General features: G+C 44.8%; 1 protein-coding gene and 1 long non-coding RNA gene across 5 annotated transcripts; one reads left to right on the top strand and one right to left on the bottom strand.

Annotated features, from left to right (window-relative positions):
* Positions 1-156: 156 nt before the first annotated feature.
* On the bottom strand, positions 157-24,309 carry LOC133277799 (uncharacterized). 4 transcript variants are annotated; one of them, XR_009746337.1, is made up of 4 exons: positions 24,064-24,309; positions 6,620-7,219; positions 2,716-2,812; positions 157-865 (listed from the first exon to the last, which is right to left on the bottom strand). It is a non-coding gene; the product is annotated as an uncharacterized LOC133277799 (long non-coding RNA). The 4 variants fall into 4 exon arrangements; XR_009746339.1 differs by lacking the exon at positions 24,064-24,309 and adding an exon at positions 9,421-9,477; XR_009746338.1 differs by lacking the exon at positions 24,064-24,309 and adding an exon at positions 7,906-8,499.
* WSB1 (WD repeat and SOCS box containing 1) lies at positions 8,923-17,452 on the top strand. Its single transcript, XM_061469931.1, has 9 exons — positions 8,923-9,083; positions 9,627-9,795; positions 10,703-10,971; positions 11,742-11,873; positions 12,180-12,280; positions 14,452-14,624; positions 14,979-15,092; positions 15,701-15,808; positions 16,356-17,452. Exons 1-9 carry the CDS (start codon positions 9,044-9,046, stop codon positions 16,513-16,515), a joined length of 1,266 nt encoding a protein of 421 aa, XP_061325915.1. The 5' UTR covers positions 8,923-9,043; the 3' UTR covers positions 16,516-17,452.
* Positions 24,310-24,512: the final 203 nt, after the last annotated feature.

Raw genomic sequence — 24,512 nt, 5'->3', positions numbered from 1 at the left:
CAACACAAATAAATCCTCGTTTTGTGAAACGTTCCCTGTAAACAAGAAACGATGGCATTCCTGCAATCCAGATTTACAATATGAACCCTACCACTGCATTCTAGCAATAAGCTCAGGAGTGTGGCTCATAGCACGTATTTGAAGAGGCAGTTGTCCTATAGAAAGATGAAAATCAATTGCAAACACTTTATTTAAGGAAAAAAAAACAATTGTTTGAAGAATAAATTGTAGTTTCTGTCTGTACTCATGGCCCTGTCCTTCAGGAAATGCAGAGGGCATTCTGATTTATACAAATTGCAGAGACCAATACTGGGCTCTTAAGTGCCCTGGATTTGGTATGATCCATTTGCTGTAACTAGCTGTGGTGTGAAGGCCATTGATCCCTCTGCAGCAGAGTGCTCTACAATGGTCAGCATTAATATGTGTCATAAAGGATTTTAAAACAAACATTGTCTTATGGTCTAGAAAAGTCCTCTAATGTATTGGCTATGTATGCTCATATCAGAGTCAAACCTACATGATACATGTATATATGTGCTTAATTACAGACATCTCCTCTGGGTCAGACTGTAAGTAAAGCTGCTCCCTGAGGCCTTTCCCAATCATGTTTGTGTGAGCACAAGGAAAGGCTCCACCAAAATCCAAGCAAACAGGCACATTGCATCCCCACACCATTCCGTAAACATTGTTATTCTCCCCTTGCAAAGGTAAATGGTTACTTGGACTCCAGAAAACAGGATGAGGTCAGGGATCTGTTCTCCAGGACTTCCAGCCCTGCTGGTTGTGCTCCCCCAGGAGGTGTGCAGGCATCTGGGGACGGGGACGGCTCTGAGTTCCCCTGGTTCACATCCAGAATCTGTTGGGGCTGACAGAAAAGGCTTTGTCACAAACAGTGCAAGAGGGAATGAACACAGAACACCAGTGGTGTGCTCCTCCATCAACATGCCCAGTCTCATTTTTCAGATCTTTATATACTTGATCCTTAAGTATCCCGTAGCAATCCAGCAGGAATAATATCCACTTAAGGCAGTACAGCCACAATCTTCATGGGGATCTCTACGTTCTGCCAAAATCTAAACAATAATAATCCATGCAGGGGCAGGAAAGGGCCTCAGCTTACTGATAGGCTTTTGAAAACATGTCCTGAAACCAAGAAAGAAACCAGGGCTGGTCAGAGAAAAGCATCTGGGAACTCCTGACTTAGGTAGAAAAAGGCTATTTTTTCCATTCAAAACCTACTAAACACAACAAACAGTGCTTCTTCCTGTTTCTCTTAGTGTTTTTCCCAAAGCAAATCTGTTCCTTAAAAGCAAACACAGCTTGCTGTAGTATTCCCAGATTTTAGACAGTGGGCAGCTTCAGAGGCTGAATGGTGATGCTAGAAATCCTCACAGTGTTTCCTCAAAACTCTCTGGAAAATTCCAGCCAGTATTTGATCAAGACGATTCTTTCCCAAAGCTCTCTGCTTCCTTTTAATTGCTTCCTCTTCTCCCTAGGCTAGATATAAAGTGCCTGAGACCCACTATCCCAGAAGGGATCTGCTGGCCTAGGAAAAACCAGTGTCTCTGTTAACTGCTGTGCTAGATCCCATCTGTTGGCCACATGAACACACAGACTTTTCTGTTCCCAGCAGGCAGACACATACCAGTCTGTAACTGCTGGTTAGGTATTATCTGAAGGTAAATCACACCAAGTTCCCCAGCCCCAGATAATTCCCGAGTTGTGGAACCATTTATTTGGCAGCTCTTGGCAATCTCGTGCCTCTTGGTTATGCTGGTGGATTATTTTAAGACACTTTGGCAAGAGCTTCTTAATGCACTTCCTTAAGCTTATGTGCAAACCAAAACGAGAAATTACAGCCTAAGGCATCCACAGGGTCTTGTCAGGCTTTGTGGGAATGACAGTGGGTTTTCCTCACTAAAAATGTCCCATTGTGGCTGTCAAGAGTGGCACTGGTGTTAGGAGTCACATATAAGAGGAAAGTCCCTGACAATATGGATTTTTCCCCTCCCACTTCTGTACCTTTTGCTTTTCTCTGCCGTGTATTTTCAACTCAGATTATTTATTTATTAGCCTATCTTTTTTCCCTCCTGCTCCCAGCAGTCTGTGTTTCATACTGCCATTTCTCCTCTGCATTCCTCCCATCCCATTTCTCGTTCTCACCACATTTGTCAAACACTCCAGAAGTGGCTCTAATAGACCAAGTGACACTCTTTGATTTCTATGTATCAGCTTTGCTCCAGAAACCCCCAGCCACTTACAGAGGCAATTCCTGATGGACAGGGTTCCATCCTGGAGGGACTGCGCCAAATCTGGGATCAGGGACAAAAAACATTTTCCCACCTTTCTTAAGTGAAGCCAAACAAACAAACCCGGGCAGATGCGGAAGGAAGGGAGGGAGGGAAAGAGCTGCCAAGTTTTGGGTAAAGGTGACTTAATATTTCTCAGCTCCAAACCCTTAAACATGGGTTTAATCTGGGAGTTGGCAGGCTCCCAGGGAAAGCTGGGCAGGCTCCTGGCAGCGCTGCGGATCCTGGATGGTTTCACCCCGAGAGGACAGTGCTCCAACAGATTTGTCCATTAGAGGGCATTAGAGGCCACTCAAATCCCTGAATTCCGAACTAACCAGAGAGGAGAGTGGCCCATATTCCGTTTTGTTTGACAAGTGAGCGGTGGCTTTGTATTCTTCCCATGACTTGTCTCTTATTGACTTACCTGACATGTGCGGGATGGGTTTCAATATGTGAAGAAGCTTCCCCTCAAAAATTAAGCAGTGGATTTTCCTTTGTATTCTGTCTGACTGCAACAGGACCTGTTAAATACAACTGATCTGAGGTTAACAGTGATCACAGAATGATGGGTTATACTTCAGAGAAAGCAGAGATTCCACACACAATATTCACACCGGATCCTTCATCCCAGAAAGTCTAATCAACAAAGTTGTAGCACACTGTTTCACGCAATCAGTTTCTAAATGCAAGTATTTCTATTCCAGTAGAAATCTCACTTGGATGTAAACCAGCAGGAGTTTAATTCCTGATACCTGATCTGAGGCAGTATAAAGATGTCACAAGAGCTCAGATACTCTAAAGGAACTTAATGGAACAGGAGACTTGTGCCATGCACTGGAAATGGATAAAGACACAGTCAGTGTTTGCCGTTTGGCCCCAGAGGTATAAACAAGCTCCTTGTTGAGTCCTTGTTGGAGTTTGTTTGCTCACAATCACTCCCACTCGCTGGGTTTATGTTCTAAAAATTGCAGAGGAATGAGATCATTTTGAGCATCTACTTTTTTCTTCCCCTTGCAAGCAGTGCCTTTCCCACAGCATCTCCAGAGGTTCTTACTCATAATACTATAAAGCAGCATTTTAATTGTTCTGGATGACTAATCAGCTCAGCCTGGATTGTCACACTGTCCCAAAGGATAATTCAAGGTTATCACTGCCTCTCCCTGCCATTCTGTTTCCTTACTCATTTATTGTATAACAGGGGTCAAAAAGAGAAGAGGATTCACAGGAGAGGAAGACCAGAGAGACCTTGTGACTTCAGCACTGACTGGCACTTTCTGGCTTCTCTCCTGTGTGATCTCATAGAAAGGGCAGGAGTTTGAGTCACCAGAAGAAAGCTGGAGGCCTGGACTGTCACTGGGACGAGACCAGGATTGTTGCCATGTCTATGGCTGTGCCTGACAAGCACCATCACATGGCGATGCAGCATTACTCCCTGAAGCAGCATTACACCTGCATCAGTCCCACCTCACTAACAGCAGGACAAACCACCCATCCCAAGTCCTGTCCTCTCACAGGGGCTGCTCTTCTGCACATGTGTGAGGGTGCCGAAGGGGCTGCTTTTCTTTACCATTCTCACATGATATTTGCATTGGAAGAGGCAGGGCAGGCTCCAGCAGTGTGCCCTAACACTGATTCTGGCCTGAAGTGAAGCACCAGCTCGGGAGAGCTGCTGAGAGTGTCCAGAACCCACAAAACTCAGCGCCCATGTGAAGCTCCTGCCGTCAGCCTCAGGAGGGATAACAGGGTAGTCCCTAGGTTGAAGTGCTGGCCTTTTGCTGTGGAGGAGTTTTAGCTGTTTAGGCTGTTCCATACAAACTGTGGTAAATCCTTGATCTTCAGTCTGAATTTGCATATCCACCTATAAAACAATGCTAATATTACCCAGCAGTCAAAGACACTGTGAGTCTTAAACTGTTAATCCTCCATTTGCCTCAAACTCTTCTCTATTGCCCTCTGCACACATTCCCTGTAGCAACAGGCCTGGATATGAGCCACCCAAGTATTCCAAGCGCAGTTCCACATCAGCTCCGGCCCATCTCTGATCCGTGAGCAAACACTCTTTATCTACAAGCAACCTGCTCTTTCCCAACCCCGCTGCAGCAGGAATGCAGCTCCTCTGTTTCCAGGCAGAAGCTGTCAGACCCAACCCTGTAATTCCCCAACATGCCAGTTTTTTCTGTCCTTACGATTTTATTGATCTGCTTTACAGACTATAAGGTGGTCTGTGCCTTTCATTGTTCCTATTAAACACAACTTGCTCATCTATAAATTGCACTTACAGACAATGTATTGAAGTTTACAGTGACACCCTGCATGCAACTGATTTTCCCTCTGTGTAATCCTGCTCACCCAGTGCCAAACACAGGTTTCATGAAAAGCAAAACCTATTCTTCCTACCGTAAACACGGTCAGCAGTTGATTGCTGACTACATCCTATGCTCCTCTGGAGTCAGAGGAACGCCGATCAGCTCAGTAATGTTTCTCACTGCACAGTGGACAGGAGTGTCATTCCAAACCCAGGGAACGCCGCAGCCTGAGTCCTGATGCCCATGGGGCACTGTGCTCCTCTAGCAAGGAGCCTGAGCTCCAGACAATGCAAGTGACTGGCAGCTGGGTAAATCCAGGCCAAAGAGGAACACACAGAACCAGAATGTTTTGGAAAGCATTTTTCACAGGAGAAGTGGAATAGCTGTGGTAGAGGTCAGTGACTGAGATTACACTGACATAAAGCAGGCTGTGGGCATGGTGGCCTTGAGCAAGGCTGAGCACCTTTCTCTGCATCACAGGGACCCTTTTCTGTTATCCTCATCTAGGACAGTTCAAGTTCAAAACCCTCAGCATGACCTTCAGCCATCAGAGATAACAGCTCCTGCAGCTTCAGTGGGTAAATTTAGCACAGATGTTCCTGGAAGCAGCTCCCTTGGAGGGCACCCTGGTGAGCTTACAAAGAGGGATGCTTTTGAACCTGAAAGGAATAACCCCCAACCTCCGTCTCCCTTATTGCAGCGCAGTGACTCATCACGAAGGGCTGAATTCACCACACACACACGAAGCCATCTGCTCTGTTTATTATACCCAAAGATGTGGTCCAAGAGTTATAAAATCCCAAAGAGACCAAAAGAATGTGAATGACTGCAGTCTATCTCTGCTATTCCATCTGTGCAACTGCTCCACAGCTACTCCTCTAGCAGACCTTTACAGATTAACCCCTCAGATACCAGACATGCATCAATTTATAACCCCCTACAGAAAACTAATTCTAATTTCCACAATAAGCCACAGGGAGTAAAAGGTACAGAACAACGGGGGAGAAGGGGACAGAGAAGTGACAGAAGTTTTCCGGTGTGCACTGGGGCAATAGCAGCAGCTAACCCGTCTGGGGACTCTGGTGGTGCTTCTTCTCTAACTTCTCACCATTCTCTTCACTGCAATCCCTTTTCCTCTTCAACTTTCTTTGCCTTCTCTTCCTTCCATTCTGCTTTTTCCTTTCACCTTCACTTGTTCCTCCACAAACTCTTGCTGAACTTTCTCCATCCCAAGGAGGCTTCTCAAAACAAGCAGGAGCTTGTGAATTATTAACAGTGTAGACTACAAATAGTGTAATATTTAATGACAGCCACACCACTAAGATGCATGCCCTGGTGCACACATCAGCCACCTTGATCTTAGTGTGACTGGCCTTGTTTGCTCCCTCACCTCTCATTTGTCAGGAGTGCTTTATGGAATGAGAGCTGTGAGGAGGGGGAACATAACTCACGGCCTGCAAAAGCACCACAGGCTTTTCTGGTCCTCTGGATCTCACACTTGCTGTGCTGATCTCCTCCCAGAGACCAAACCCCACAGCTAACAGGAACTGATAGCCCTGGTGAGCCCTGAGCAGGGTAACCTTGGTGGGGTGTCTGCTGCAAGCTGAGTGGGGAACAGCACAATGAGAACTTGGAGATCTGAGGGCTCACACACCGGAACGAATGGCTTTTCACTGGTGGAAGCCTTCCAGCAGGAAGCCATAGCAATGGAAATGGAGCACAGCAAACACACTGCTGAGTCTTGCGAGTAGCTAAAAGACAGGCAAACACCAGGGCTTATTTTACAAACCTCAGGTAATGTTACAAGGGGATACAAAGAGAAAACAGCACCCAAACTAATTGCTGTAAAAGCAGCACCATCCCTTATCTGGGACATGCACTAATTCCAGATGCCTTTCCTAGTGCAGTCTAATGACTGAGTCAAAAAGACTTCAGCAAAGCTGATTAAGAAACACACAATCACAAATCAGTTAAAAAAATCAAAGAAGAAAAAATAACTGAGATGAGTGTAACCAGATTCACCACAGGAGAATGTGAAAGAAGCAGATCCTGCTGCTTCAGCAGCCTGGGAAAGAGCTCCAGAACCTGGATCTTGGAGAGTATTTCCAAGGCAGGCAGACAACAAAAGTCCTTTAATTTGTGAAAGCTTCTCGCAGTGTGTAAAGTCTGGAGGCAGATGCACTGAGTGTATTAGCCTCCTCCCAGCTGAACAGTGCTGTGCAGGCTTGGCAACTGCATCTGAAAAGGAGGATCATGGAAAACACATAAATCATTCCGGAGTCATGGGGCAGCCTTGCAGGCCCCTGCAGCATGTGACTGTGCAGGGTGTGCAGCTGGTGCCACCCTTGATTCCACAGCTATGCCTCACCAGGGAGAGCAGGGAAACCATCTTGGCCCACTTACATGGCCAGAGTGCTGAGCAAGGGAAGCGTGGGTTCTTTATATCCTCTTTGACTGAATCTTACCAACCAGAAGGGTTGGGTTGGTGGCTTGCAGCAGATCCCAGCTTTCCACCTCTCCTCTGTGCTTCAGGCGCAAGAGCCCTTCCAGCCAGGCATGAATACAGAAGTGTCTCCAGCACAGCCTGTGGCACCAAACACCTTCTAATAAACTTGCAAGCACCTGGGAATTCACATCTCACAATTGGTGCCCATAACACACAAAATGTGGGCTGGGAAGTTCAAGGATTGGCATTAGGACTCCAGTGCTGTAAAGGCTGAACAGTGTAACTGCTGGAAACCCTCGTTCTCTGAAGGCGTACTACATTAGGTTAAAATATACTCCTCTGTTACACAAGACCAGATTAATGAATCGTCCCTTCTGGCCCTCAAATCTATTACGTTAATGAGCAGAAAGCACACGGAGGAACAGTACTTACAGAAACACAGGGACTGAAAGGCATAATAAATTGCCAAATACTTTGCCTAAAAACTAAACCAAACTAGCAAGAAGTGCTAACACTCCCCCAGAGCTGCGTAACCCAGCTGCTATCTCCCCCTGGCTACACCAGCCCCAAGGTAAGCAAACAGAATCCAGCCTCATCCTGGCTGTGTGTGAGGCTCAGACCCTCAGGAGGAATCTTACAACGTGACTCATCTCAGCTCTGGCCTCGCTCAAACATGCACAAGTTATGAGTAACTGCAGAGCAGCATTTCACAATGTTCACTGGCCACAAATCTGCCTTGTTATAAGAAGCTGTTGAGGGATAAAGTGAAGATAGGGCTCTTCCATCTGCAGGCAGCAGAGGATTAATAGAGCAGGATCTTGCTGCTAAAAAGCAGTGTCAGATTAGTGCTGTGATGTGCTACCAGGTTTATACAAACCAGCGTTAATCCGTGCTGGCGTTTAGGCCACCAGAAGTATTCAAAACTTCTTCCCTCTCCTATCTTTGACATCATCTCGCTCCAGGATTGAAGTCTGCTCTGCTGGCCTTGCTTACATAAGGGTGACTTCTGGGTGTTGCAGCAGCTGAAGAGCCAACCCATGCAGCTATTCCAGTGCCTCTGCCAGCTTGGCCAAGGCTTTGGAATGAAATCACTGTTATTCCCTGCAGTTAATTATCTGGCTCTGTGCTTTCCTGAAGTCCAGAAGGAGCAAGGAAGAGTCACCTAGTCTAGAGGAGGGGAGGACTTAGATAGGCAAAAGGATGCAGAAAGAGGAAAAGGAAGGCGATGAGGGAATACACCGATGTTAATACAAACTCACACAGAGAAGGACATGGCCTTGGGGTTTCTTTCTCCAAGTTGTCATGGACAACTCCATTACGTTAACAGTAAATTCAACGCTTTATCACAAACCAGACCTTGCTGGATTTAGCCGCTGAATTACACATATTAAGAAATCAACACTGAAGAGTGGGAAACTCCCAAGAGTTTTCCAGCCGCTGCTCAGGGAGGATGCGTTCAGGGAGGATGCGCTCAGGGAGGATGCACTCAGGGAGGATGCGCTCAGGGGTGCACTTCACGGTGCTAAACACATTCCACAGGACGGTCACACAAGCTTTTGTATATCTCTTGGTTTACGTGTTGCTTGGTAGCCCCATGGTCAAACAGCCACCGAGGGTGTCACAACCCGGCGCAAAGATAATGGAGACAACCTCTATCTAACTCGCTGCGGCAGAATGTCACCTGCTGCTGGCGGGGCACTTAAGCAGCACACGACGTGCCGTCAGCAGTGCACGCACCGCACCCCACGGGTACCCCTGCACTAAAGCACCCAGAAAACCCCGATTCCGGTCAGTTTTGGAGGGGTCCCCGCGGTTCTGCCCCGCTGCGGGCCGGGGCCGGTGGGAGGAGCCAGCGAGGGCGCTGCCACCGCCCGCCCCGCCCCGCCCCGCGCTTCACCCTGCGCCGCCGCCGCCATTTTGTCCCAGTGCCCGCGTCCCGGTGAGCACGGTCGGTGTCGCTCCGTTGCAGGTCCCGAGGCGAGCGCAGGGCGGCCCCGTAGATGGCCAGCTTTCCCCCGAGGGTTAACGAGAAGCTCATCGGTGAGGCGCGGATGGGGCGGGCGCGGCGGGGCGGGCTCAGCGGGAGCGGGGCCGGTTCGCGCCCGGCCCTGCGGGGTGGCGGCGGTGCTGCCGGCAGAGCGGTGCCGTACGCGCCCGGGCGGCGGCGGGGGTTGCACAGCCCCGGTAGCGAGCCACATGCGTTATTCGGAGCTTCCTTGGGCAGAAGGGGCGGGCACAGGCTCGTTAAACGGCGCTGAGGTGACATCGGACCCTTCCCAGGCGCTGGCCCTTTCTTCCCCAACGGAAGCGCAGGGCGGCGGCGGGGCCTCGGTGTGTTTGAGTTGTGCCTCTGATAGCGAGATGAGCCATCGCTTACACGATGATCAGGACGTTTTAACGCTGAGCTGCTTCTCTGCAGTGACTCAGTCCCTTTGGCAGCTGAGCTTTTTGTGAAACACCTTCGCAGTGACATGAAATTAACATGCACTAACAGTCATACCCTTATCCCATTGTCAGGTTCCCTTACAACCTTGGGAGCTCTGTGGTCGGGTTTTAAAGCAGGAATCTCTTGTGTTCTTTCAGCACGATCACGCACGGTGGGAGAACTCCTGGCCCCAACTTCTCCCTTTGACAAGAAGTGTGGACGTGAAAACTGGACCGTGGCGTTTGCTCCGGATGGATCCTACTTTGCTTGGTCACAAGGGCACCGCGTGGTGAAGCTGGTCCCCTGGTCTCAGTGCCTTAGGAACTTGTAAGACAAAACTACCTGGCTTTTCATTCAACCAAGAAGCTTAACAGCTGTCTTCTGTTGGGAAGTTCTCAACAGATTTAAACACATATAGTGGCTTTTCAGGCTTGGGGAAAGGAACAGCTATTGGTTTATTTTTTTCTTCTGGGGCCAGTGAGAGAAACTGCAGCCTCCCAGAGGGTGTGCAGGAGGGACTTGGTGTTTGATTCAGATGCTCTTAAATAAGAGGAAGTTACAGTGAAAAGGGATGGAAAGACTCAGGAAGAGCTGGACTTTTAAATTTCCTATCAGAAAGCTATTTAGTTTTTAGGAATTCACTTGAAGGCAAACCCTTTCCTCATCATTCTCATTGGAATGCAAGGAAGGTCCGAAAGACACATTGTATTTTCACTTTAATGAGGTCAGGAACCAGCACTTGCATTTTCTGTAGCTGGTTACATTCCCCTCACAGCAAATGCCGCCTCCCCTTTCTTTCTTCCCTCTACTGGTGAGGGTTTATTTGGTTTCCATGATCTGGTCACAGTATCCCTTATTGTGGAAGTGATTTGCGGGGAACTTCCCGCTCATTTAGCCCAAAGCCTGGAATTTTTGTAACTATTGTTTCTGTAAACGCTTTAAAAATACTGTTTTCACAGTGGGTTAGTTCATGCATTGTTTCCTGCAGAGGTAAACCGGGATAAAGAAGTATTAGTATTATACTGTATAAGAAAGCTTCCAGGCGTTAGTTATAAGACAGTTACAATAAAAAGCTGCTTTTATAATTTGACATTAAACCCACACCATTATAGATCTCCAAAACATACATTACAGCAACTCCTAGATTTCAGCACATCCTAAAGACCTCTCTGTTCTATTTCCTTCTCAAGATACTTCATGCCATTGCTGTTTTTCTTTTGTGCTTGCTCTGCAGCTTGGTGCACGGCACAAAGAATGCTGCCAACTCTCTCGGCACAAGACTTCCAAGGCAGAACAGTGACAGTGCTCAGAAAAACAAACCCTGTGAGCATATCATAGACTGTGGAGACATCGTGTGGAGCCTGGCGTTTGGCTCCTCGGTGCCGGAGAAGCAGAGCCGCTGCGTGAACATCGAATGGCACCGCTTCAAGTTCGGACAGGACCAGCTCCTCCTGGCCACGGGCTTGAACAACGGGCGCATCAAGATATGGGATGTATACACAGGTAGAGTGGGAGAGAGGAACTGTTACCAGTGCACAAAGTGACAGTGAAGTGCCATTGTTCACACACAGAATGAATTGGGAATTGAATCTTGAATACAAATTAATCTAAAAAAAGCATAAACTCCTCCAACTAGAAATGTTCAAAGACTGCTGGAGGAAGGAACAGGTTCAGGTCATGCTTCAAGATGTGAGTGACATAAGAGGAAGCTTCATTGCTGCAAAATGGTTATGTGTGTGATTGACTTTGTGAATGGTAGTTTACACTAAAATCTTCCCTGGATTTTAGTGGTAATATACTTTCAAACAAAGGAAACTTCAAAAAGCTGAAGTTGCTCTCTGTTCTTGAGTATAGGGAGGGATTATGTTGATGAGAACCTTTTAAAAGTATGTAACTGTTTAAATAAGAGACTGCATTTGAGATGAGGGAGTCTCAAGTAGCTGGTGGCACAGCTGCTAGGCCAGGAGAGAACTTCTCAGCTTTAGAGAAATGAAACTAAAGACTGTTGAGTAATTTACATTGTCTTGTAAATTTAAGCTGAGAACAGAGATGCATATCAAAAGACAAGACTTGCCTTATTTCTTAGGCATGTGGGCTTAGTGTAGAGATTTACTAGCTTTCTGTATCAAGAGGCAATTTCCTGAAGAGTCTGAAAGTGCTTCCTGCCGAGGCAGCATTTCTACATTGGCTTTATTTGCTCTAATTTTGTATCCATAAAGCATTGATCTGAATGAAAAAGCTGTCCTTCATTTGGAATTGTGGTGTTTTAACAGGAAAACTCCTCCTTAACCTGATGGACCATACAGAAGTTGTTCGAGATTTAACCTTTGCCCCAGACGGGAGCCTGATTTTAGTGTCTGCATCCAGAGACAAAACACTGCGAGTGTGGGATCTGAAAGATGATGGTAGGAATTCAGTTTATCTGCTGCCATATGTGGGAGAAATAACCACATACTCTATATTGCTATAAATGAAGTTAGGTAAAAAAAAAAAAAAAAAATCAATCACCCTGTGTGTTCTGTTGGAATTCTTTGTGTGTCTCCTAAAGGTATAAACTGGTATCACATTAAGTTAAGAGTGTGCAAAGTGACTTCTTTTAACAGGGACTTGGGATTTAAAGGCTGCATGACAGAATTTTTATTTCTCTGTAAAATGCCTCTGCAAGATGTGTGATATTTAACCAATTCTTATGGGAATACCTGTCTTTTTAGGAAACATGATGAAAGTGTTGAGAGGACATCAGAACTGGGTATACGGTTGTGCATTCTCTCCAGACTCTTCCATCCTCTGTTCAGTTGGAGCTAGTAAAGCAGTATGTGTCAGAGTTCCTTGTTCATTAAATCTACTGAATTGAGTGCATAATCATTTTAAATCTAAGTAACATCAAGCTTGTGCTCGGTGTCATGAACTTCTAATGTTTTATGATGATGTAAAAGTGCATGAAATTAAACAAGCAAATGGTGCATCAAGACACTGATTTAAGAATTGAACTTGCACTGCTTTTAGCTGCAGAAACTGTAAAAGTTCTTTGAGAAATAGTTCTGCACATGTTCATAGTATAAAACCAAAGACTAAACCTTCCAGTGTTAAAAGATGCTTAGATTAATGCATAGAACTATTTTGTTATTGATGTTATCCTTTCTACCTCCTACTCAATGAAAGGGGATTTTCAAAGGCTGAGCCAGGCATTGTGTCACCCATTGAACAAAAATGTTTCTACCTGTTTTTCAATACAAATGGTCCTTATGTCTAAAGACTAGAATGAAGAGCAGCATACTGTTTTTGTTTTCACCCCTATTCTAATGCCCTGCTAGAGAACTGAAAGCAGTGCAGGTAAAGCATGTATGCCATACGCTGCTTTTCTTGGCACTGAAGAATTAGGATAAAACAGAGAGGGTAATTCAGTCTAGTGGCAGGGGCATTGTAGGTAGTTTAATGAAGCCTAGTGATGCTGAATAAAAAGCACAATTTAATCCTTAGATACTACTTTATATGAGTGACTGTTCAAATGCTTTTTATGCTTTAAATTCAGTGCAGACTTGGTAGAGAATAGTTGAGGTCTGGGGTCTGGTTTTTCTTTAACTAGAGCAGATATGGATGTATACGTTGCTGTCTTTAGGCTGTGTGTTTTCCATAAGCTTCTTGCTTTCCCTGTCACAGGTGGTGGCAGCAATATTGGTGTGATTGAGGTTAAGCTGGCACCACTCACACAGGAGCACAATGGTGTTAGCTGGGCAGAGAGTGGCATCTCTGGCTACCAGGCTGGGTGCGAACTTTACCGTAGGACGAAGTAACCTTGCCTTCGGCTGCAAGGTGTCCTGTACGTACGCAGGTGCTGGTTGATGTCCACCTTCTGCTTTCTTTCTTTCTTTTTTTTTTTTTTTTGTTTTTTAATAATTTTCACAGCAATGAAACCCCCTGACTCCTCAAACTTAGCTTCCACTTGTATGGAATGTTGGGGTCTCCTTGGAGAAATTGGTCAACATGTTTATAACAGACCATAAATGGGTCGGTTTGAGGAAGTACATGAGGCACTAAGGCTGTTTGCTTTGTTCAAACATATACATTTATCCAAGCTGTCAGTGTTTAATCTGTGCAGTAAAAGTGAATCAGGGACATCAAGGACCCTAATGAGCTGTTTAGGGATGTAACATCTTGTGCTAAAGTCTTAGTTTTCTATGAAATTATGCTGCAGTACATAGTTCATTCCTATTAAATAATTCTGCACAGTGTTGATTATCCATATTATATCTAATGTATAAGTGCATGTAAAATCCCAGAATACTACCAGCTTTTATTGATTTTTATAATATAATATAATATGCAATTACCTGGATAAATTGTAATATTAATGTTGTATTTTACTGTTGACTTGATTTAAAATGCATAAATCCTTTCTAATAATATGGTTAGACTTCCCTGTTGTTTTGCCAAAGACATGACTTTTGGCTGTGAAAATTCTTTTTGCTTGCAGTATCTGTTTCTCTTCCTAGGCTGACGTTGGTGATCCAAGCCAATTGTAAACAAGTGATCTTAAACTCAAAGGGATGCCACTGGAGTAACAATATGTTAACCTTACATTTTCTGTCTGTATATTTCTTACAATTTTGGTAGTTACAAAAAGAGGGGACTGTAGAGTTTAACCCTATTTATTTCTGCATATTTTAATAAAATAGTTTTGTAATACATGAATTTCAGTAAGCTACATGGTTAAATTGAGTTGCCTTTATCTTATATTTTGGCTTATTTTGTTAATAACATTTAACAAACCTGAGTTAGAACTTGCATGTCTGCTTTAATTATTTTTATAAAACCCTTGATTTTAATCTGAGTATGACACTGAGCATATTCCTTAATTGTAGTAATTCATAATGCCTGATTTTAATATAATCCTAAATAAGACTAGCAACTATACTTTAAAACAAAGTAAGTGCTTCCCTGCAGCTCTGAGCAGAGCTATAACATCAGCTTATTTAATTGCAGGTTTTTCTCTGGGATATGGATAAATACTCCATGATACGGAAACTTGAAGGACATCACAATGATGTTGTAGCTTGTGAGTTCTCTCCTGATGGAGCTTTACTGGCTACCGCATCTTATGATACCCGAGTCTATGTCTGGGATCCACATACTGGAGTTATTCTTATGGAATTTGGGTAAGTGAAGCAATCAAATTTGGGAACTTTCTTCTGGGGTGGAGATGACTCCTGAAAATGAATGGATTTATGTGTTTAACTGAAAATCAGGCTTGGGAAAAATCAAGCAGCAGCTGATGGAAATCCTGAATGTCAGAGCAGTGAAGATCATCTTTCTATCTGAGAAGGAATGTAAAAGCACTGATGTTTTAACATGTGCTAATTTAAGCATCTTCAACAAAGCTGAAGTGTTTGGTACCATATAGGAGAAATCAGTCTGGTTTTTCTTCCTCAGCTTTGCTAGTCGGGGCTGAAGGGAAACACTTCCTAGTCCTTAAGCATTTCACCACTAACTCAATGTCTCTCTGTCTCCAGGCATTTGTTTCCTCCTCCTACTCCAATATTTGCTGGAGGTGCAAATGACCGGTGGGTCAGATCAGTATCTTTTAGTCACGATGGACTACACATTGCAAGCCTGGCTGATGATAAGTAAGTATGAGGAAAGGTTTTTACTCCTCTGATTATTCCCAGATGATATGAACTTAAATACTAAGTCAGCTTTTTGGGGTTTAAGGGAGAAACGACTTCTAATGGACTTGGTAAAAGTAGCTGAGTTGTCTGGTGTATGTTAATGTTCATTCTGAATGTAGAAAGACGTGGATAGAGTAGAGGACCTGAATAACTCAAGTGTGTAATAGCTTAAACCAGGAAGAGAGGGGTTGTAAGCACTGAAAAAAGTAGATGGAGTTACTAGTGCATATAAATCTTTTGTATAGTAGTAGATTCCAAAGTAAAAAGTATTGTGATCTCACAATCTTCCACCAACACTGCAAGTAGTATTGGGAGAACTGGATTTCAGCTTTGAGGGCAGTCTTATTCTAACTGGTGGTGTTGAAATGGTTGCAGAAACACAGATCAAGGTCTGTATCAGGAATGAAGAAGTCATAGTTTTTCAGGCCAAATCTGAAACACCTTGTGGGTATAGGAAAGTATTTATAAACATTCCCTGAGCTCTGCTGCAGACTCATGAAGTATGAGAGGAAATACTGAATTAAACATCTACTCTGATAACTCATTCATTTGCTCTTCCCTGTCAGAATGGTAAGATTCTGGAGAATTGATGAAGAATACCCTGTACAAGTTGCACCTCTGAACAATGGGCTCTGCTGTACTTTTTCTACTGATGGCAGTGTTCTAGCTGCAGGGTAAGCATATACTGGGGTTTTTCCTTCCTAAAATATTAAGGTAGTACAGAGGGTTGGGAACATTGAAGGTTGGGAACATTGGCAAAGTGTTGTAAACATCTTCAGTTTTGACAACTGAAAACCAGGTCGGAAGCACCAGGTTGCATTTCTGGTACTATTTGTTTAAACATGCCTGGAATAGCAGTAAAATCAAGAAGCTGATAAACTTGTTTCTTATCTCTGAGAATAAATAAGAGACAGAGCCACAAACATGTGGATTGGCAAGAGACCAGTAGATAATCAAGGGCAGTTGCTCTGTTTCAGGTGATGCCCTCAGTAGCTGTTGGAGGATCTGCTCAGGCCTGTCACACAGATAATCAGAAGTGGCTTACTGTGCTGCTGTAGCTTAAATGAAGAACTGGCATCTAGTATAACTGAGCTGGAACAGCCAGAACCAAGCACAGAGAGCCCAGAGCACCTTCCCCCTAACTAGCAACGTAGGAGAGCATTTGTACTAAGCTAAAATCATGCAGGTGGGATAATCCTGGTGGGTTTTGTTTCTGTGCAGGACACAGGATGGCAGCGTGTATTTCTGGGCAACTCCAAGACAAGTTTCCAGTCTCCAGCATCTGTGTCGCATGGCAATTCGCAGAGTGATGCCCACCCCCCAGGTCAAGAACTTGCCCCTCCCATCCAAGGTGGTGGAGTTCCTTTGTTACCAGATCTGAATCATTAAAATCAAACTGGCAGGGGGCCCAGCTGCTGAAACTGGCTGAACACATTGAAGAGGCCTCAGACTTTACAGCCTTTAAGCTTAAAACTGTACAGGTTTTCAAGAGCTATTTAAAGTGATACCTAAATCCTATTTTGTCAAAATGCCTGACAGGTAAATTTTTACTATTTATAGAAAACACAGTAGAAGTATTCCTGGTGTTCTCAATTTTCTAAACTGTAACTGTGAAAACATGTACATATATAGACATAAGCTGCTACATGTTAGCAATGTACCTTTAAAAATTGCTTTTGATTTTAATGTGTATCGTGTATATATTGCTTTGATAGAGCCATCAGTTGCATCCGTGCTGTAAAGTGGAGGGATAGCTATTTCCTGGGACACTGAGCTAGAAAAGTATTGACTTATAGGCAGAGAGCAGTTAAGCTTCCTTACGTACATTGGTTGAGGAAACTGATCCAGATAGAATTCATGCTGGTTGATGTCATGAGAAGGTACAGCCTGGCTTTTAGTGCAATGTATGGTGAGGGGAAGTAGGAAAGAGAAGGGTTGGAGTACATCTAATGTAAACCCAGGAATGTTGACTGTGTATCAGCTCAAGAAGGCCTTAAGTTCTATAGCAGCAAACCAGGTTAAATTCAGTATTGGGCAGTGTTAAAGCAATTTTCCTTACATGTCTGAAAATCTAACTACTGTATCATTGCCTGATGCTTGGTATGTAATGAGAAGTTACAGACTCGGTTTATTGTTCTTCAACCCTGTAATACCTCTTCAGGGTGATTATTGGTTAATGGCCAAAGATAAGCAAAATACTTGGTTTTGCCTTCTGTTATTTATCTGTACCTGCAGATACAAAGAATGTATGCATTGCAGAAAATGCCTCATTATATATATTTTTTGTTGGACTTTTTTATTAAAAACTTGTATAAAAAGTTTCCTGACATTGTCTGGTGACTGATGGATCAACACTATCCACCTGCAACAGCTGCAGTGGGGATCTGCTGCTGCAGAGCCCTCCAGAGCTCCTTTTCAGGACAGAGCCCACTGATCGTGGTGAAACTCACTGTGAGCTACAGTAAGATCTCACAACCTGTTATGTGGGCAGAGGTCAAAAGCAGACATGGTGCTCATGTTTCCCTGCTCTGTGGGAAATGGAGTTTGGACTGGTGGTCACTGACTGTCCAGGGCCATACCCTGGCCTTGGCTCTTCACTCCCTGCTCTCCCTGTGTGCTGTTTTGGTGAGCCCCAGCCCTACTCTCCAGGAAGATTTCCCTGCCTGCTGTTTCCAAACACCAAAAATCAACTTCCACTTTCCAAGGTACTCCAGAACAATGGACACAACTTCCTCAGGGGTTAAAACCTGGCTTGCAAAGACGCAGAAAGTGCACATGTGGCTACTCCATGACTCACTCCTTTGACACAATATTTTTTACCTAATTAAAGCAAGAATTTCCCTCTGTTTATTCTAAATATATATGGTTAAGACATGGCTTCTCATACACTGCCCACGTAAAGGAAGAACTGCAAGTTCTGTCCCCTAGAACATCTCTCAACTTGAACATAGATATTAGTGAAGAACAGCAACCAGGCACAGAGTTTTCTGCAAGGGAGCTTCCATATCTCTCAACAGTCACTCAGATCAGCTCGAGCACTGCACGCTGTGCTCTCTGCTGGGAGGTTCATTTGCATTGTCCCATCAGAGACCCCAAACCAAAAAGCACCTCTTCACCAGCATCACTGTATCAGCAAAGATTAAACAGATGGGTGTAAACGATTGTGATTTTAAAGTATGTACTTAGCTCTGTCCGAGTAAGGAAATAATTCTACAACCTTAGAACATCACACAGAAACTGCCAAGGCCATTACCCTTGAGTGTAAAGTAGGAGTGAAGGGAATAACCTGTACCCCAGAATGTTATTAAGATGGGTGGAAGTGGCTTGTGAACTGAAGTACACTTTGCTGCAACCAGTCTGGCCTCATTAAAAATGGCTCATAAAGAGAAAATCTGAAGTGAGCAAAGCAGCACCTTTGCGGTGTTGGTGGCTGTTAGCTGGGGCTGAGCAGAAGCGGGTTTAGATCCGGTCACAGCCATCTAGAAACATGCTCTGCGTGGCAAGTATTTCTGTGGTGAATGTAATTAATGTCTACAAATCCTTTTGCAATCCTCTGCTGAGGCGTGCTCTGGGTATTAGAGCCAACAAAGTTGACAGGAACAGAGCAGAGGGAGCCAGAAGCTGTCCTGCAATACAGCACCACACCGGAACACAGCTCCCCAGGGCAGGCAGCAAAGGCAATTAACAGGAGAAGGATGATGCAAGAGCCTGCAGAATTTCCTGGCAGGAGCAGAAACATAATGCGAGGGAAGAGAGAAAGACACAAATAAATGATTGAGACTCACTGGCCCAGAAGCTCTTTTAAAAGGAAAGGGTGTTGAGGATACAAGGGCAATAGAGGAAATCAAAACAGGCAGGAGCAAAGTGGCAATTTGTAATTCAGTGAGGAGGATTTTGGCCATTTCCTCTGTGGCTGGGCACTGCTACTGGAAAGGCTGATGGGCTTTCATTTTTATTGTTACTGCTTATTAAATCCATGCAGCATTATAGAACAGATGTTTCTACTGGGGGCATGTTGTACTATGTGGAGTATTAACTAACCTGCTCTGTTCCTCTGCCTGAGCACAGTAAAGCCCTAGTATCACTGTGACACATGACTCTGTTCTAGGACACCCATGTCTCAAGCCTTGGTTGACAGAGTCAGGTATCTTTAGGACATTAATCCTGGTTGAGAAGTGCCATGATAGATGAGTTACAAAGTTGCTGGTATCCCTTGTAGCATTATCCTTGCTCATAGCACTTCCTGACAGACCTGGATGCCTGAGCAGCACAAACTTTAAGGACTGAAGCTAGTTAAAACTTTGATAATAACATTTCCAGAAGCATAAAAACCCACAAATGACTTACAGAGGAGCTGCAGCAGGCCGGTCTGGGGATCAGTGAGGACCAGCATGCAGTCAGCAGAGAAGCATCTATGGAGAAGCAGCTGTCATGCAGAACACAAAATGGGACATTCCCCAGGGAAGCCCTTCCCTAATAAAGGCTGGGTGGGAAGAACTGAAGGATTAAAGGTGTAGGGAAGGATCTTCTTCAGGAGGATGCAATTTGGGCTTGACTGCAATTAGGCCTATTCCCAGCTGGTACCAATTCCCCTGAGCTCTTTGTAAGTGGCAGCTGTCAAGGAGAATCAGGGAAAAAGGCAAAAGGGAAAAAAAGGAAAGAAAAAAGGCAACCTGAGCTAACAATAAAGCCCCTGTGCCATGATCCAGGAAGGGACAAGCATGGAGTTGGGTGTTTTCTGTTTTGCGGTAAACTCTGGCTCAGGCAGGCTGGGGAGAAAGATCCTTTTACAGCCCAGTCCTTAGCAAGCAGCTGTGACTGGGAGTGACTATGGAGAGTAAGCAGGAAGGAGCATTTCAGACAACGTGCTCCTCTCATTTCCAAAGGAAATCCCATATTCTGCTGCCCTGGAAAAGTCTGTGCTTTAACTGCCAAAGTCTCTTTCATGCAGGCACCAAAATTATTAGCTTGAATTCTCACAGTGTAAATACCATGAGAATAAATAGATTTTCATCTGAAAATCCAGCTCCACGTAGCTTCCTGTGAGCTCCATCCCCACAAACCATCCTTCTGGCCTTCAGACAAGGAGCAGGAGGGCCCAAAGGTGCAGGGACAGCTCACAGTCTGGCTCCAGTGCCTGCCTGCCTTGGGAGCCAGGGGACAGAGTGGCCTCTGCTTAAGTATCTGCCCTGCAGCACTGGGTGGAGCTGCAGGAGGGAGGAGCAAGGGCCAGGGAAAAGTGGAACCTCAGGCAGAAGCCTGTGTTCATATACAGCATTTTAGTTGAACTACTTTGGGACAGACTGAGAACACTGGAAAGTGTTTGTGTGAGTAATTTTTTTAATACTGAATAAAGTTTTCCATTGGAATAGATTAGAAATGGGGGGCATGAATTCCATGATCTCTTTTCCTCACATATTGCAATATTCTCCTAAAGGCCAGAGGTTCTGTAAGATCCCATGGGAAATCTGGTAAAGATGTCAGGCAGAAACTTTATCCAGATTAGAGCCACCTAAGCAAAGCAGATGGGGCTGTTGTATCAGGCTGGCTCCCACACAGGATGATTTTGTTTTACCAGCACCATGAACCCAGCACACATTCAGCTGCAATAAGCTGTTTCAGAACAGGTTTGATTCTTGATGTACTGGAACACAAAGGAGGCCAGTGTAAACTTCAGATAAGCAATCACTAACTTTGTGTAAGTCATTATAACAGGATTGGATATCAGCAAGGTTATGTATAACTAGCAGAATTCCAGACAGAAGTTCTGAATAGGCAGATATTATGCATTTCTAACATGAGGTCAGAAGATGACCAAAGAGAGGTGCTTGTGCTGTAAATGCAGCTATGGAACAGGTCTCACTTGTTAGGCTGGGGCACTGTTTTGCACTGGATCCCTAGGAGGGGAAAGGTGATCTGCTTCCTGGCTAAGGGAGTAATGTTCCTACTGCCAGGAAGTTATGGAAACTGGACTCCTAAAAAAAAACAAAACACAAAAGATGTGTTGCTATAACACATGAAGAGGGATCCTGTAAATGAATGCATTTTTGTGCACTACATATGATTTTAAACCTGCAGTAACTAATATTTCAAAGTTGAGGGGGCTTCAAAATCTAAGCTGAGCTGGGGAGGAGCAGCTCTGCTCACATCCAGTGCTGGGACAACTCAAAACGAGTTTTTTATGGCTTTTTGTTACTATTTCAATCATGTCAGGCCACAGAAATCCCATTGTGCTACATATACATGGCAAACCAAAAAGCTCATCAGGTCAGAGATCTATGGAAACACATTCCCTTTTCAGTTATACCATACAACTGAAGCACTAAGATTTTACCGATGCTACCTCCTTCTCTGTTACCTCCTGCTCCAAAAGACAAGCACCTCTTTGGGAAGACTTTCTTAATCTGCTTTCAAATGACATAACAGCCACTGCAGAAAAGCGTCTTGTACCAGAATAAATTCCAGGATGGAAAAATGAAATTGTAATTATATGAAAACACTATATGGCTGTGTACTATTAGCAGTGTAAATTCACACCTCCCTGTGCTCCTGCACAGTAGCCATTAGGCTGTGCTCCGGTGGGACTATTCGTTATTGACTGACTCCTTGTGGTCCCAGCCGAAGGACCACATCCAGAGGAAAGGTTTAAGAGGTTGCTTCATCTTATTGCATCAGGGGAAAGGAAAAAAATTAGGGAAAAAATCCAAGGTCCACTGTTGATAACAGGAGTGAGAAGCCTTAGTTTGGGAAGAACTTTGCTCCTGATGTGGCATGTCACAAGACTGAGGTGTCTGTTTGCTGCTATCCCAGTGCAGAGAGCTGTTCTGGGTTTGGTCAGGCAATTGACATTTCTAAACTAAGGTTCCCTCCAAGAACAGGGGCAGATGAGGAACCACCCCAGGCCTAGAGACCCCAGCAAGGCCACTGCCAAACAGTTTGACCCGCTACCTAGAGAAGCCTCTCCTGACTACACTTCAACATAACATCTTGAATAAGCAGAGTACATCATGCCAGCAACGTGATCAATGAATGGCCAGGTCCTAATGAGTCACATTCACAGCAAAGAAAGACTTGCAGTAAAGAAAGGGAAGACTGATGTATCAATTGTGCTCTACTATGGCTTGATGTGGGATGTGTGCCTCCATCCACATGTTTGTGTGTAACTCAAACATGCTGGTGCCAACTGACCACCAGGTTTGGTTCCTGGGCCTGGGAAAAGCTTAGCACTTGTGCTCTGATTGGCAGGACAACATTGTTTTGGGAGAGGTAGCAACTGTGTCCCAGGGGATGCAGAGACACCATCTGACAACACAATGTTTATTTACTGTGTCCACTGGTTCATGAGACAGGAGGGAAGCTGGCAGGGGACTGACCTGCCTATGGGCTTGTGTTTGGAGAAGACCTGCCAGAAAGGCATTCAGCCAAGACAAGTGTTGCATCTACTGATGTGACCCTGTTGAGGTAAAGGCTTGAGCCACCTCGCATCAGAAATGACCTGCCGTGGCCTAACACTCAGTGCTGCAGTGGAACTCACACTGCACAGCAGCCTGAGCCTGGCCAGGAAGGGTCTCTTTGCAGCTAATCTGCACAATCAGACTCAGAAGGTTTGATTTAAACAAAGCTGCTACTGTCTGCACAATGTCCACAGGCCAGATCAGGAGTTCTTTTGGCAACAGCCTCCAAAAGAAATGAATTCAAGATGTCCATTTCTGTGGATGCAGAACTTCTCACACTGCCCTTGCCCTATGGAGTTCTTTGCCCCAGAAATCAAAGCCAGCACCAGACCCCAGATTCCCCTCACCAGAGATCCTTAGATATCAGCTGGAAGGATGCTTTGTGCAATATCCTGTATAGAGAATGGTTTCCTCTTTTTAGTATCAGTTCTGTCTAGTAATTCATCAGAAGAGTGGTGCTGAGGGTTGTTTAGTCTAGTTTTTTTCTTAACTCTATAACTGTTCTTGGCTTCACCAGCAGATGTGATTAACTGTGTATTTATTTAGTATTTTGAATAACCAATTATCTCAAACCATACTTTAATCATAACGTAAGGCAGCAGCATCTATTGAGAAATGTAAAGATAACAGTGTTTAGAATGTTTATGGAAATCTGTAAATGTTTGAATTATCCCCATTAGAGCCATTCAGCAGCATCCAAGCCTTTAATAAACACATCTCTCTGGTCCAAAGATCCCCAAGTTAAACAGGAAAGAGACAAAGCTGTGAACAGCGAACAAAATCCCTCACTTACAGGTAAATAAATGAGACACAGAAAGTGACTCCAAGGGAAAGAGCAGTCAGACTCAGAATGTGACTTCCCTCCCTGCTGTGGGGAGATGGTCCCTGTAGCACACGGCTGTCTGGCACCTCAGAAGACAGCAAATGTCAACACAGGTCTGCAGGGACTGCTTCACTCATCACAGATCTAGCTTTGCTGCTGCCTTGGTTTCCTCTGCTCTTCCAGCACACCAGTCTTGTGATTCCACACCAAGAATCAACACTCTTGAAAGCTCAATTTCCAGAGGAAAATTATCTGAGATGGATCTCATCTCAAAGCAGGAGGAGCAGAACTGTATTATATTTCTGAAGAAATGTTTGAGAACAAGACCTCTATTTCTGTACCAAAGTCAAGAGCTATCAAAGTACCTGAATCAACATTAAACCTGAATCATCTTAAAGATAGGCTCAGCATTTTACACTGCCCGCCACACTTCAGAGGAGTGCAGCTACAGCCCTGAACTTGTGTGTATCCTAATGAGCTTTTACTTTCACATCTGACCCTGGCTGGGATCTGTTCAACCTCTCCTCAAAAGCCGGGACTGGTTTCACTTGTTGCTGTATTCATCCGACTGGAAAAGCCGGGAGAATCCTCCTTCCCAGCGCCCTTGCTGGGTGTGCAGTGCTCTCTGCCGGTGGCACACGCTATTGCTCACCTGGTGGGAAGTGGGAATTGCCTCCGATGGAAACGGACGGAGCTGCTTCCTTCCGGGCACGGCCCCTGGGTCACAGCTCGGAAAAACCCCGGTGAACTCTTTGTTGTCAAGTTTCAAGGTGCCACCTGCTTGTAACTGCAGAAATCGCTTGTGAACAAGAGAAATGTGTCCAAAACTACAGCATCCTGGGGTAGCAAATCTCTGTTCTTCTGCATCTCACGTGCTTGGTGTCAGCTGCCATGGGACCAGATCCAGGAGTGTATTCCTGACCTCACTTTTCAGTAGGTACAACGGTTCTACTACTGCCTTTCCTCAAAAGGTATTGTGAGGCTGCAGCTGTCAAGCTTCTCCTACAGACCAGCTGAAGGGGCAGAATTTCCACTCTGAGGACATTTGGGAAAGGAGACTGGTGAGGAAGCCCATGTTTATGCACCAAGGCAGAGACTGAG

The sequence above is a fragment of the Pezoporus flaviventris genome, unplaced genomic scaffold (genome assembly GCF_033815535.1).
Source record: "Pezoporus flaviventris isolate CSIRO_AGI_PZ_B2104156 unplaced genomic scaffold, CSIRO_AGI_Pfla_v1 ptg000063l, whole genome shotgun sequence".
Classification (NCBI taxonomy): domain Eukaryota; kingdom Metazoa; phylum Chordata; class Aves; order Psittaciformes; family Psittacidae; genus Pezoporus; species Pezoporus flaviventris.
This window is presented reverse-complemented; position numbering and strand designations above follow the sequence as displayed.

What these genes read in the sequence shown, in the direction of transcription:
- WSB1 (XM_061469931.1), top strand. Translation starts at nt 9,044, where the DNA reads ATGGCCAGCTTTCCCCCGAGGGTTAACGAGAAGCTCATCG. An exon ending in GTGGGATCTGAAAGATGATG is followed by an intron (nt 11,874 to 12,179) that starts GTAGGAATTCAG and finishes CTGTCTTTTTAG; the next exon opens with GAAACATGATGAAAGTGTTG. An exon ending in GGCAGTGTTCTAGCTGCAGG is followed by an intron (nt 15,809 to 16,355) that starts GTAAGCATATAC and finishes GTTTCTGTGCAG; the next exon opens with GACACAGGATGGCAGCGTGT.